The following is a 16,107-nucleotide window of genomic DNA, read 5'->3' as shown; positions in this document are numbered from 1 at the left end:
ACAAATACCTATTTGTACCCAACAAGTTTTACATCTTCAGGTGTTTAGACTACAAGTTTAAAAACTTCTCGTTTTGTTAATGAGTTTAACTATGTCTACATAACTTCTTTCCATTTTGGCCAATCATTTCTATGTCGGCATTCTTCCATATTTCATGGTTTAGGACCTCCATAATTTCTTACAATATTGGAGGCCACGTGGAAAGCAAAAATATTGTTAATAATAATATTATTTCGATCCCATTTTTTTCCCGTGTATACATAACTGTTAGCCCAAGGGTTCTCCTAATCAGGTTTTGATGATAACAAACCATGGTTAAGTAACTAATTGGTTTAATGTTTAAGAATCTCAGGTATAAACTCGAAAATTCATCAAAGGACCAAATGGATACAAAATTGAGACGGTTGGAAGACTTGAGATCATAGGAAACTAATGTAAGATGAATGCATGAGTGCACTTAGGATTTTCATATGTTTTCATGTATCTTAAAAAACTCAGTTTATTCTTTAAAACGTCGACTTCATTAAAACCTGAGTTTTTAACTAATTTACCTTAGGCAAAATGTTTCAAAATTGGCTTAATAATTTACCTAAAGACCTTGCCTAAGTGTTAGAAAAGAAAGGAATAAAAAAATAGGTTTTTCGGGGCAAAAAATGCTCAACCGGTCGAGGCTATGGTCAACCGGTCGACCGGTTTAGGTCGTCCGGTCGAGGACCGATCGAGGAAGGTTAAAAACCTTCTCTCTCTCCCAGTAGTCTTCTCTTCCCGGTCGAGGTGATTCCTTTACCGGTCGAGGTCCAGTTGAGGCAACGGTAACCTGTCATGCATTAAATGCTCCAACGGCTAGTGAACCGGTCGACCCCTAGCTCGACAGGACGAGGTTGCCTTTTGCTGATTTTGACTCCCGAGCTTAGAAACCTATAAATTGAGAGCTCCACTTCATTTATTGATAAGAGAACACTTGCATTCAAAGCCCACCTACCTGTTCTTGATCAAAAAGCTCTCATTTCTTTCATAAGTGCATTAAATCACCACTTGCATATCCTTTAGTGCACTCTTGTTGTCATCCTAGCTTTGCCTTGTATTTGAGCCATCTTTAAGCTAGGTTGAGTGAGCATATTTTGTTACAATCTGAGTGTTAAAGCCTTCAAGAGGGTTGAATCTTGAAAAGGTTGTGTAAGAGCCCATTGGAGCCGGAATCCAAGTGTAAGAAAATTGGAAGCTTAGTTGAAGCTTCAAGTTAGTGGAACTCTCACTCGGTTAGGAGGTTGAGGAGAGTGGACGTAGGCAAGGAAGTGTCGAACCATTATAAACCCGAGTTTGAATTCTCTCAACTCTATCTCTTTACTTTGCTTATATTTTGTTTAATTTTGTTGTGATTGAAAAGATTTTAAAAACCCAATTCACCCCCCCCCCCCCTTTTGGGTGTTTTTCTTAACTAAACATAACATTTGTTTTCTCAATAACTTACTGAGATCTCACAATTTTTAGGTACATGTGCCTCTTTAGGGGTTTTTTGTTTAATATGTGTCTCTTCAGGGGCTTCTTGTTCAATATGTGTCTCTTCAGGGGTTTTCTGCATTATTTGTGCTTCTTTTGGAGCTATAGATTTATCAATTTTAAACTGATCAGTCATTTGATGGTCTCTTTTAAAGTGCCAAGTTTTTCTTGGGTTCTTCTCTTTCGGGGAGTTACATCCTTTGAGTCGACGGGTTTACCACGTTTCAGGCATATCTTATATTCATTTGTTAACTGTCCTACATGGACATCAATTCATGCTAGAGTATTTGCAGTTGGGATATATGACTTTGTCTTTTTTTTTTTTTTGAATCAATGAATGCATCTGGTAATTGATTTGCAAGATTTTGCAAATAAATAATCTTTTAAACTTTCAGTTCACATTGATTGGTACGAGAATCAAGATAAGTCAAAGTTAATGCATTCCAAATAATTTCACGTCGTTCTTTTGGAACTGGCTCTTCTCCTCCTAACGGTGAGAAAATTGTTTTATTAAAATGATAATCCACACATGTCGTTCTACCTTTTAAGTGTATAGGTAGACTAGTCACTAAATAAAAACTTCTGATTTTATAATGTACATCCATACGATCTTTTACCCTAGGGGACTAAGTTAGGCGGTGTTTGTTTTTTGGCTGAATAGAAAAAGTCAAAATATTTGGTTTTTTTTATTCAACTAAAAGTAACTTGTTGACATCATCCAACATAGCTAAAATGAACTTGTTATCAATAGGTTCAGTTTAATTATGTTGGATGATGTCAATATGCTACTTTTAGCTTAATAAAAAAAGCCAAATATTTTGACTTTTTCTATTCACCCAAAAAACAAACACCACCTTAGTCTTACAAGATTCTTCTAGATCTAGCATCATATAAAGTGTCATTCACATGGAATCAAATACTATAAGTAACATGGTATAAGCTCTTCTAGAGTCTTTAATCAAGTTTCTCTCACCTGATATAGTATTAACATTGTTTATCATCAATATTGGGCAATTAATGAAACAAGAGTTTCATCAAAGTAACAAGTCATAAAACATTGTCATAAAGTCCTCGTCTTTATAGAGTTGAAGAAATATTATCATAAAGAAAGAGTTTAAATCAATTGAAAAATATTAGTCATTGATGATGATTTAACTTAATAACTTGTGTAAAAGCAATGATAGCATATATAATACAATAAAACAAATATGAAAAGATAATTTAAAGTTACATATTTCTTAAATAATCTCACACATTTGATTTTGTAAGTATGAAACAATTTACACATGAAATAACGAGGAAGTATTTCAATAATCAAACTAATTGTAGTAATAGATCAATAATTTTATTCAAAATATTATTATGATTTAAATCAATGTGCAAAAATTAATTCATAAATCAAAATTTCAAGATAACATATCATGATTTAAAACATTTTGTTATATCAAAACTTTAATTGAAATACTACAAATCCATTTAAACATACATGTAAAGATATAACATAATATATTGAGAACTATAGTTGAACCTATTGTAATTTCAAAATTATTTTTTGATAATGAAATTATTGCATTAATAAAAATACCATATGTGGCAACATGCAATAATATATATTATTTTATATAATTTAGTAATAAAAACATGTTATAAAGAAAATTGGCATGCAAAATCAATTTATTAATCATATGACCAAGTCATATATTTCACATGTATACAAAGAATCTCAATTTTCTAAATCAAAATATTATTGTGTGTTAAACAACTAGAATAAAAAAATATTCCAAACTATCACCTTTAATACAAAAATATCATACTTTCATGCAATCCAAAATTCCACATTTATATGTAAATTTTTCTACTAATGACAGTATAACTTCTAATAATAAAAATTTATAAAAACTATTAAATACTTACCTATTTGTATAACTTGATATACAAAATATTAATCTTTTGATAATATGTAAATACTATCTATATGCTTATTATCATAGCTTTAGGCTATAATATATTCCATTATAACTTTTAGTTATATAAATTTCATAAAGTTGTACAAAATTGTTAGTTAACAATTTTGTTCTTCATATTAAATTTAAATCTAATTTTTATTTTTCTTCATTTTTTCTTTCCTTCTACTTTTCATCTCTACATTTTTTTCCTTTGCATTTTTTTTCAAATTTTTTGGAAATCAAACATAACCTTAAAATTTATATTTCACAGTGAAATTTGATCTCCCAAGCAAAATATTAGAAATCACTAACCTACAATTCAATCTCCACTAACCACACCATAAAAACTGAAAAAAAAAAAAAAAAAAAAACCACTAAAATTCTGGTCTAATTCAATTGTGACAAAATGTAATAAACAGATCAAGTGCACCCAAAGTTTCTTTCAGACCATCAAAAGTGGCTGCTTCTTATCATCCCACTTTTCCAATCTTTCTTTAGCTTTTTCCACCTGCAAATTTAATTAAATCTTGTATCTTTAATATTTTTAATTTTATAAAAAATTTTAGGACAAAAAATATCAAATGAAGTTTTTTCAATTTAACATCGATTTGATTTGTCTACATTTATTTCTTCAAACAGACACATGAATGAAAACGTACCTCCTTATTCCAATTGGTGCGTGCCGTAACCCAAATTAAAATAAAAGTTTGCATTAATGTGCCTCCTAGCATTCCTAACCAAATTCCCTGCACAAATGACATCTTACAAAGCTTAGAAGGTTGGTTTGATTCTCCACCTATATATTAAATGATCAAATCTGTAGAGATGTGGAAATATATGTACCTTTGCACCAAGCTTGAAGTAAAAGCCCAAGAGTGAGCCTAAAGGCACCCCCACGATGTAATAACAACCCACATTTACATAGGCCACAAAAGCTTGCCATCCACACCCAACAGCCACGCCTTCAATGGTTGCAATATGGTTAACCAACAAGTTGAAGAAGAATGAAATATGTACAATTAATCTATCTTATGAATAACCATCAACTTTAAAGGTTCACATTAGGTGGCAGATAAACCCCACCAAATGTGACCCATCACAAATCATATTATTAATTTAATTTGCATGGAGTTAAAAGCATAGGTGGTGTGGCGTACGGTGTTGGGATTTTACCTGATAAGACTGGTTGAATGCCATTGAGCATGAGGGTGATGGCCAAGACTGGACACAGATCAGAAACAGCTTGCGCCACAGTTTCCCCACCAGTGAAAGCATAGCTAATGACATGACGAAGGACAAAGACCACAGCCGCAGCTACCACTGATATTAGGAAGGAGACCAGAGTCACCACCACCACTGAAAATGCTGCTGATTTGGGGTGCCCAGCTCCAAGCTCATTCCCCACTCTTACACTGCCCACCATACCATGCCAAAAGATTCGTGTAACACTTGCACTATCATTTATGATTATGTCCTTATATTTACCATTTCCGCTCATTTATATGCGGCCATGTCATGAATATAACTTCGACAATTACATGAAAATGATAAGTTTCCATAATGGAGACAATCCAATTCCATGTTTCAAAAGTTGAATATGTAAGATGAGATTTGAACTGTTAAATGATTCGAATATATATATGTAATATCACCTAATTTATCTTTTGTTACGTATTAAAAAAATGTAATTTTGGATACTATAAATAAAGCCCAATTATATTTTACAAAGTAAATTGAATAAAAAAGTGATTTTTTTAATGGCATAGGAGATAATATGAGATTTCCCTATTTTATTTTTAAAAATATTAATAAATCATGTTGACTCGTATTTTAAAGCTCTATTAAGTGACCCACATAAAATAATAATATGATTAAAGTATGATGTAATTGAATGATGATTGTAACTCTCTTATATGATATCTAGAAAGAACTTTTTGATGCTTTCAATAATATAGTTCCGGCCTTAATTTTAATATTGAAAATAATTAAAAGAAATTAAAGAAAAATAGAAAAAAAAATTTTTAAGTCTAACAAATATATAGACACCCAACCGCAATATCAATGAATTATTTGAAGGGTTACTTGTCAAATAGAAGAAATAGATGAATACTGACCTTGCAGCAGCATTGAACCCAACTAAAAATCACGAATACAAATCCAAGTATTGTCATGCTGCAATAAATAACCAACAAGCTTGATGATGATACTTTTTAAAAGCAAATTTAGCAAAAGGAAAAAATAAAGAGTAGGAGGCAAAGACTGAAAGTCCTTATTATTGGTTTGGTTCACAAATTGATAATTAACGTAGCCTACCCATTTGATTATGTGACAATAAAGTCTATAGTTCTTTTCTTATAAAAAAATATTTTATTATTAATTTCAATTTCTATCAAAAATATTTTTCATTTATATTTAAATAATAATGAAGATTTTATTATTAACTCCTTTTTGCCGTACCATATCGACAGAGCATCCAAAGCCACCTCAGGATTCTCAAGCAAGCCAGCCAGCAGAACCAGAACCTGAAAATACCAAGTCTCCAAGCACAGCATCACTGCAGATGCTGCGGATAGTTTGAAGAACCCACACAACCCAGAGACAGCCTTCAGACTGAACCCACCCCATGTGCACTTACACTTCTCGCTCTTTACTATATAGAAGAACTGAGCCACCACAATTATCCACCATGAGAGGCTCAGCACCAGCGACGAACCCACCAACCCCAGCCCTATCTTGTACACAGCCACCCAACTCAGCAACAGGTGCAGCAACAGTGTAGCTGCCGATATATATGCACTTGGGGCCACTATGCTTTGAGCCTGTAGAAACTTTTGGATCGGGAAGTTGGCTGCGTATGCGTAGATTTGAGGAATGAGGCCGTAAACGAAGATCGCGGCTGCTGATGCGATTTCAGATGATTCACGCAGAAGAATCAGGATGGGTTTGCAGAAGATGTAGATGAAAGTGAGAAGGAACCCGGTAATGGTGAGGAGAACGGTGGATTTCTGGAGATAAATGCCCAGCATTTCAAATTTTTGAGCTCCGAAAGCTTGCCCACACAGAGTCTCAACGGCACTCCCCATCCCTAACTGTTGATAAACTCAGAGAAATGAATAAATACAGATATATAAAAAGACTCAAACAAGAGAAATACTTGTTAGTCAGAGATGTAAGTAATATCATTGGTACCATGAGGCCGTAAGCGAACATCTGGACTCCGGTGTTGCCGAGGGAGGCGGCGGCGAGCTCAAGATTACCGAGGTGGCCGGCGAAGATTTGGGTGGACATAGACATGAGATAGTTGATCATGTAAACAGCGACGGCGGGCCCAGCGAGTCTGAAAAGAAGCTTCGATTCAGTCGATGTCGCCGCCAGGAGGCGCTGGCAGAAGGGCAGCCGAGTGTCGGACAATATGCTCTCCAGCTGCCTACTGGTTTCAGACCTTCTCTCCGACGACAATGGTGGATTGGACTGTAACATCGGCTCATTAACACCATCACGAGAAGATTCCATTGGGTTCTAGACGGAGGCGGCGACGATAATCACGGAGGTCCAGCGGTGGTCGGAATCGATAAGCAAGCGAAATGCACCACGTCCATCTGGTGGTGGGCTTTAAAGGCACTGATGAGCACTGAAAGTGATTTTGTTTTTATTATTTAATCTCTTTTTGTCAAACCTTCTCAAAAGGTTCTACTTTGGAAAAGGGCAAAAAATAAAATAAAATAAAATAAAAACAAAAATCCAATATTTGGAAGCAAATTTATTTCAAATAAAAAGAATTTTAATTTTAATTTTTTAATTAAAGAAATAATTAAAATAAAATAATGCATTTTCCTTATTTTACATCTTAAAGAATAGGTTTTTACTATTTGACTTCTCTTTAAACATGAGCACACTTTTCTCTTTTTGGCTCTAAATTTTTTTATTCAATTTATATATATATATTACCCCTCACCAAGGTCTAGGATTTATTACCTTATATCCTCTATGCCCTTTTTCATGCTCGATTAATCCCTTCTTAGGTTTTTGTTATGGGCAATATGAGATTGTATATATTATATATATAAAAAAGGGAAAATGTTGAAATTAAAAATTATTAGTGGAGTTTTCAGCCATAAAAATAAAATAAAATTTTCCAATTATTTATATTTGTAATGAGCCCCACTCCATAATCTGAATGACATGGTTGGGCAATGCATGATAAATTAAAGATTAAATAAGTGTGGCTGGTAATCAACCCTTGCCATTTTAGAAGAATGGTAGGTGTTGAAATTCCGTTAATGCAAATCAAACACTTCAATAATTTAGAGTTTTAAAAGTATATATTAATCCGACAAAGGCAGAATCAACTCAATAATGTTTTTACTGTGTTTGTATTTGAAGTATTTTTAGTAAAAATATTTTTTTTAAAAAAAAATTATATATCATATTATAAATCCTAAAATTTGTCTTAATTTTATTTTTACATTAATTTTGAATCTAATTTTATCGTTAGATTTTAAATTTCGATTAAATATGATTTTTTTGCCCTTTCACTACCTAATTATTAATTTTTATTATTTTATATTATTATTATTATTATTATTGTTATTTTATTTTTCTTTTCTTCATTTCTCTCTCCTCTCACTCCCTTACCTGCTCTCACCTACCCCATCCATCCCACGTCATGGAGGCATGCCCCCTCACCTTTCTTCTATCATTTTTCCTTTTTTTTTTTTTTCTTCTTCCTACCCACTTGGCTCTCTTCCCATTTGGGGGCCCTTACATATTTTTCTCCCGTCCCATTTTTTTTTCTTCAACTCCGTATTTTCTTCCCTTGATTTCTATAGTTGTTGTTGTTTATTCTATTGGGTTTCGTTTGGGTTGTTTGAATTGCCCCTGCATATGAATTGGATTGTTGATTTGAGTGGGTTATTTTGAGTTATCACACATGAGGGCATCAATTCAGGTTTGGCTTAATTAGAATGCAAATACGTCATTTGGGCTGTTTTGTTATACTTAATTTCTAATCAGATTTGGGCTTTTGTTTTACATGGGCTTGACTGTTGGGCTTTATTTGAGATAGAAATGAGGCTTGACAGGAGCACACGTGTACATGGCTATGCATGACCACTCTCTAGTGCAATAACCTAAATGCCACGTGTCATCCTTTTTTCTTTTTTCTTTTTTTCATTTTTTGATGTTGAAACTTAATTTTCAAAAATCCAATTTCTTTCAAATTTAATGTCCAAAATTTCAATTCTTAAAACTAATTTTTAAAACTCCAATTTCTTTCAAATTTAATTTCTAAAACTCCAATTCTTAAATTTAATTTTCAAAACACCAATTCTCAAATAATTTCCAAAACTCCAATTTCTTTCAAAATTAATTTTCAAAACTCCAATTCTCAATTGATTTTCAAAACTCCAATTTCTTTCAAATTTAATTTCCAAAACTCCAATTTCTTTCAAAATTAATTTTCAAAACTCCAATTTCTTTCAAATTTAATTTTCAGAACTCTAATTTTCAAATAATTTTTAAAACTCCAATTCACAAACAATTTTCAAAAACTCCAATTTCTTTCAATTTTTTTTTTCAGAATTCCAATTTTTAAATTTAATTTTCGAGACTTCAATTTTCAAATAAATTTCAAAACTTTAGTTTTCTTTCAAATAGTTTGAATTCCACTTCGATTTTCAAAAATATTTTTCATGCCACTCCGGTTTTTTGAATAATTTTAAGTCCTCAACTTTCATCCTTCATTAGGGTTTTAGGTCACCAAAAATCCCGATTTCAATAAATTTGCTACTTTTCCTTACAAGTAAGTACTTTTACAAATTTTCTTTGATTTAAAAATAATTTTTCGTTTTCCTCGATTTTTAAATAAGCAATGAAGACAATTTTCATAATTCCATAATAATGGAATTTGTGATATTAATTCATGTAAGATAAATTAGGCTTTGGTGGGGGCCCAACATTCATAACATTTCTTTCAAAAATAATTCAAGTGAATTACATGATTGATATTGTTTGATCTTGATTGGTTTTGTGTGAGATATTTTACACTTATCATTGTGCACTAACCTTGTTTCCGTGATAGCGTACTATTACTTGCTGTTAAGGTATGATCTTACTCTCACTTTGCTTATTCTTACGCATATTCCGTTTTATTATTTGATCATCTTTTTGGTATCCATTGATTTCCTAGTTAATTGCCACACTTGTTTCATTTTCTTTAGTAGAGACCCGTTTTAGGGACTTAGAGGGGTGTTACGGTCTTTATCGTACCTTCCCAATAAGTAACTTGACCCTCGTACCCGACTTTAGTTTTTCACTTACTATCTTTTCTAAATAAGGAGTCACACTTAGGGTTTTCTTTCTTATTTTGTTTTCCCTTAAAAAAATAAAACAAAAATAAGTGGCGACTCCAAGTCTTTTAAAAAAATCAAAATTTTCACAAAAAAAAAAAAACGAGTTTTGTCATTGAGTGGGAACGCATCATGCGAAATGCAGGTCCACACACATGTTTCTTTAGAAAACACTAAAAGTGATTTTTCAATATTATAAATAATTTTTTAGATTTAAAAAGTGTTTTCTAAATTTTACTAAATTCTTAAAGCCCATTTGAAAGTGATTTTACAAAACGCTTCCAATATTTTTAATACTTAAATTTTTTTATCATTCAAGTGTTAGAAATATTATAAACGTTTTTTAGAATCATTATCAAATGTACTCTAAAAGTCTATTTGACCTTGATTTTAGAAAGTGTTTCAACAATTTTTAATACTTAAAAAATAAAAAAATTTAAGTCCTAAAAAGATTATAATCATTTCTTAGAATCACTATCAAACAATCACTTAAAGTTTATTTGATAGTGATTCTAGAAAACGCTTCTAATATCTCTAGCACTTGAATTTTTTTTTATCATTCAAGTGTTATAAAGAATAAAAATGTTTTCTAAAGTCAATATAAAACTCACTTTTACTTTTCTATCAAAAACACTTTTTAAGCTAAAAACAATTTCTAGGATGATTATCTAACATTGCAAATTTCATTCCATAACATGACAAATATAGTTAGTGTATTAGGCCCAAAACTATATTGTTCCATACTTTAAAGACACAATTCTTGAAAAGTAAAGAATTAATTTTAGGTTGTCCACATCCATAGATAAGAATTAAAAAGATTTAATGGTTGGTTATACATGCATCACATTGTACCATTTAGAAAGCCAAGATGATCAAGAGAGTAAGATATTCCTTTCAAGAAAGAGGTTAAGGCAATAAATTTATTTATGGGTAAATTATAAAAATCATTTATCAATTTTTAACGATATTTTGGTGTTTCATAGCAATACCGACTCTAAATTATGCTCAATTATCTGATAACCATTTTTATTATTTTTTTTATTTTATGAAAATGGATGAAATCAAATCACATATGCCTAAATTAGATAGATTTTTTTTAATCTATTTATTTGGATCATATTATGAGCCAAAAGAATTTAGGGAGTGAATTAGAATAAAGGAAATAAAAAAAATAAAGAAAATATTAAAATATTTTATTTTCTATTTTCTTTATTAAAAAAATTCAAAGAAAAGTGTATTATTCAAAAGATTATCTTTTTTCCTCCACCAACCAAAGAAAATTCATTATTTTTACTTACTCTTTTATTTTCTTCAAATTTTCCTCTTGAACATAACCCTAAAAAGGTAAAAGAATTCATTGAGCACCACAAATTAAAGCATATTAAATTCTAAAGTCCTTTTATTCATTTGTGTGCTTGTCTTGTGTATTTGGAAATTAAGTTATAAAATTTTTATTTTGACCAAAAACATTGACTTTTTTGTGAGCATATGAAACTATTTTGCAATGTTTTCAGAACCGGATCGGTCATTGAACCGGAAAAGTTACCGGTTCACGGTTCACCGGTCGGACCGACGGTCGAATCGCTATCGAACCGCTATTGAACCGGTGACGTCATAAATATATATTTTATTATTTTATATATTATAAAAAATTAAAAATTTAATAAATTCTATGTAAATTTTGACAGCATCTACTTTGTTTGTTGAGTTTTGTCACAAAAATTTTTACATGTAGAAGTCATCAATTATCATATATGATATCTATAACACAATATAAGATGTTATATATTCATAATGTCAATTAACTCAATATTTATCAAATAATCAAACCATTACTATCCTATAATAACCAAATTATCAAAGAGTTGTTAACTTAACACATTGTCCATAATAGATAATACAAATGTCAACCATAGGTCCACAACACTTAAATAATTACTCAAAATAAAAATATAACATGTCAATGTTTGAATATTCATGAAGTTTTTTGCATACTAATAAATATAAAATTCATGTCTTCATTCATTTTGGAAATTGGAATATGGAGATTGAACATGAGCATTTGGAAAACCAAAGTTCTCCACATCAAGCCCTTCTATAGCCACGTCACCACCATCCTCATCATTTACAAAAATATTGAATATATATCAACAAGAAATCATTTTTGAAGAAAAAAAATATAATTATTGAACTTTTATAAATTTAAATATTTTACTAACCAATGTGAGAACTTGAACCTTCCACTTCATTTATTGGAATTGACCCTTCTTCATATAGAAGATCTTCCAATTCTTCAACATCTAACTCTGCTGGTTGATCGTCATCAACTACCCAAAAATCGGTCTCATCAATGCATGCATAGTCAATGGGATCATAGATTCTTTTCTTGTTATAGAACCTAAAAAAAAAAAGCATATAATTATTCATAATTGTGAATAGAAGAATTTAAATTCAAAACAACTAAGAAATCATTTATACCGATTTTTTAGGTGCAAATTGTCATGAACGTATACAAGATCATTAAGCCTTTGATGTTCCAATCTATTCCTTCTTTTGGTATGTATACGTTCAAAGACACTCCAATTCCTCTCACATCCAGAAGACGATGCGGTTTGGCTCAATATTAGAATGGCTAACTTTTGCAAATGTGATGCACTATATCCATGTAGCCTCCACCATTCATCTAGTTACCATTTCACATTAAAAATAAGAAAAAAAATAAAACACATTAGCAAATTTAAAATATTAAATAGTAAGTAGGTAACTAATAAAAAAGAATAAACATACTAATAAATGAAAATAATATTTTACCAGGTTGAAGTACTTCACGTGAAGAATAAGCAAGTTCTCTTCCAAAACTTCCCAATCGATCACGAAATAACTCCATTTCATTCATTGTTTCAAGCTTGCCTTTCAGAACTTTCTGATCAGTAACATCCATGACACCTCCAATAACATTTGGCTTATTACAAAATTTTTCCTGATCATATTGGAAACATGGATTCAACCAATAAGCTGCTGAATGAATGCTTTTCTTTAGTTGTTGATCCCAACATTGCTTTATGATCTCTGTATAAGGCTTGTATAGTCTTTCATTGTAGTTAAACAATTTCTTGATGCCCAAACGAACCCTATACATGCCTTCATACACATATCCCATCGAAGACCTCTCATCACAATCAACAATACGCAATACGCGCATTAGTGGAGACATAAGATTCACAACAATTAAACAATCATTCCAAAATCTATTATCCAAGATGATGGAAACTGCAACTTTGCTTTTATAATCATTTGAATATCTAGAGTCCACAAAAAACTTACTAGTCACCAAAGCTTGCAAGTCATGTTTATGATCATGAAGACTCTTGAGTGCAATGAATGTAGTAGCAAAGCGAGTTGCACCAGGTCGCAAAATCTCTGTCCATCCTTCTCTTTTTCTCAATCAACTTAACAAAGCAACATGATTATAAACAAAAATTGTCACCTTTGATGTATGTCTTACAAGTTCAGAAACATGGTCCATCTTACCAATATCCTTAAAGATCAAATTAAGACAATGAGCTGCACAAGGTGACCAATTAATGTGTTTATGCTTATGAGAAATCAATCTCCCCGCGGCCACATAATTTGCTACATTATCAGTGACTATATGAACTACATTGAGTGGACCAACCCATTCAATCACCTCATCAAATAACTGAAACAAATTAATTGCATCCTTGACAATGTCCGAAGCATCAACGGATTTCACAAACGATATTCCTTCAGGACAATACACAAGGAAGTTGATGAGTGTTCTTTGTTTATTATTTGTCCAACCATCACCCATTATTGTGCACCTAACTTTTGCCCAAATTGCACGATAAGAGTCCACAAGTAACTGAACTTTTTTCTTGGCATTCTTTAAAAGATTAACCCGTAGTTGATGGTAATTTGGACCCTTATATCCAGGACCAATTGCAGATATAGCATCCAACATTGGCTTGAAGTAGAAGGAATTCACTGCATTAATAGGAATGCATGCATCATAAAAGAATCTCCCAATTGCCATATCCGCTCTCCAAATAGCTTCTTTCCCAGCTAGTACATTCCTCATAGAAGGTTGAGCTCCTTGAGTATTTCTTGGTGCAAAATACTTATCCACTGTTGATTTTTTCCTTTTTCCACTATTAGCTACCATAGAACTTTGCATTTCTTGAACCTCTTCCTCACCTTCTGCCATATCCCTTCAAATTGTGACACATTAGGACCATAAGGATTTCTACATTCATATGCTTCTTGGGTTGCTTTCTTAGAATTCACAAACTCTTGCAAAGAATTTTCCATTCGAAATCTTACATCAGGAGGAACCGATTTACATGGACCGATATCTCCTTTCACTCCAGCAAGATGTTGTTTCATTCTATGAATACCCCCACCTTTTGTAATCTTTTTACAATACAAACAAATAAAAGCTTTCCTTCCATTTGCATATCTTTCTTCAGAAACATGCTCCCATGCAGGATCAGTCTTACTTCTAGTTGATTGAGAATTGGTAGTTGAATCTTGACCAGAGGATGAAGTCAAGTTTTATTCCTTTTTTTATTTCTCTATCAAATTAGAAACAAAAATCTCACATTAACGTAGAGAATGGAAGTCATCAACAATTTAATGATTTATAATAAAGTCATCAACAATTTATAACAATCACATATCAATGAATAAATTTATCTAAAGGAATAATGGTCATTATAACAAGCATGTTTTGATCCAATTATAAATTTATCTAAATTCTAAAGTAATTTTGTAGAGATATATTGATGGGCAAACTCCACAAATATCTAAACAATCATGTTTGGAGAATTTTTCCACAAATATCTTGTAAATTCTGCTTCTTTTTCAATGCATGCTTTCACATTTTCTCTATGGCATGCGTCAACATACATGTGGTCCAAAAGAGATCAATCTTCATAATCACTCGTATATAATTAATGTATGATATCATTATACCATTATTTTACCACTTCTTCATCAAAGGTAAGGTCATTTTTAAAATAAGAATTATTAAAGCATCCTATGCATTCCATCATATTATAAACTAAATCAATATTGCTTTAAGTTACTGAAGAATTCCTCATGAATAGGCAATTAATTAAAGCAGAAGGCATGATGGCTTCCTTCCACATTTACCTCATTGTATATTTACTTTAAAAAATAAATAAATAAATTTAGAGGAAACACACAATCCAGCTACTTATCTTAGCAATCAGCATCATCACCTTGAATTATTATTATTAATAATCTATTAATCTTAATGAACTTGTATAGCATAGCAAAGAAAACTTAGAAAACAACTACTCACTGAGCAAACTCCAATGCCGGGGCGGGCTGCCAGCTGGGAGAGGGAGGGAGCTTTCCAACGCAGGCGATACCTGTGTGGGTGTCGTGGGCCGTCGGCGGGACTTGTGTGAGTGTCGCAGGCCATTGGCGAGATCTCTCTTGGTGTCGCGGCAGGGATGCGTTGACGACAGGCGGAGGAGAGGGGGGAAGCTACCAGTATGTGTGTCGTGGGCCGTCGACGGGACTTGTGTGGGTGTCGCAGGCCTTCAGCAGGATCTCTCATGGTGTCATGGCAAGGATGCGTCGACGGCTGGCGGAGGAGAGGGGGGAAGCTACCAGTGTGCGTGTTGTGGGCCGCTAGCAGGACCTGTGTGTGTGTTGTAGGCCGTCGGCGGGATCTATCTTGGACTCTTGGTGTCGCGGCTGGGACGCGTCGGCGGCGGGCGGAGGAGGAAGGGTTGGAGTTTGGAGGTTGTAGCGGCGCAGCCTGGAGATTTTCGTTTTGTTAAATAGGACTCCAAAACGGCGTCATTTTGATTTCAGAAGCATCAAAACAACGTCGTTTTGATGTTGTTTAAAAAAAAAAAATTAAAATCAATTGAATCGGCCGGTTGCCATCGGTTGGACCGCCGGTTCAAGCGGTCCGACCCCGGTTCGATCCCCATCCGATCCAAATGACTAGACCGGCCGGTCCGGTCCGGTTTTTAAAACATTGCTATTTTGGGAAAAGTGCATTTGCTATAACATATATATTTTTTTTCTGAATTTTTCAGATGCACCCATTTATTATTTTACATATGATCATCTGCCCATATAATATTGAATTATAGGGTAGCTTAAAGAAATCATTTCCCATTAGAATCTCAATTTGATCCATAATTCTAAATTTTAAAAAAAATCAAATGGAGAAACCTATGTGATAAATAAAATTTGTATGAATTGTAGTATGATATGATTGAATATATTAAATTTGTTCGTGTGTCAATTAACAT

General features: G+C 32.4%; 1 protein-coding gene across 1 annotated transcript; it reads right to left on the bottom strand.

Annotated features, from left to right (window-relative positions):
- Window positions 1–4,069: 4,069 nt before the first annotated feature.
- LOC100265485 (protein DETOXIFICATION 40) lies at window positions 4,070–6,977 on the bottom strand. Its single transcript, XM_003633261.4, is given in 7 exon segments — window positions 4,070–4,192; window positions 4,290–4,408; window positions 4,620–4,858; window positions 5,561–5,586; window positions 5,588–5,618; window positions 5,904–6,535; window positions 6,636–6,977. Coding segments are annotated over 7 exon segments (1,494 nt in total). The 5' UTR covers window positions 6,960–6,977.
- Between the last annotated feature and the right edge of the window lie 9,130 nt (window positions 6,978–16,107).

This window comes from Vitis vinifera, chromosome 12 (genome assembly GCF_030704535.1).
Source record: "Vitis vinifera cultivar Pinot Noir 40024 chromosome 12, ASM3070453v1".
Classification (NCBI taxonomy): Eukaryota; Viridiplantae; Streptophyta; class Magnoliopsida; order Vitales; family Vitaceae; genus Vitis; species Vitis vinifera.
Note: the sequence above shows the minus strand (reverse complement) of the source record. Positions and strands in the feature narration are given on the sequence as shown.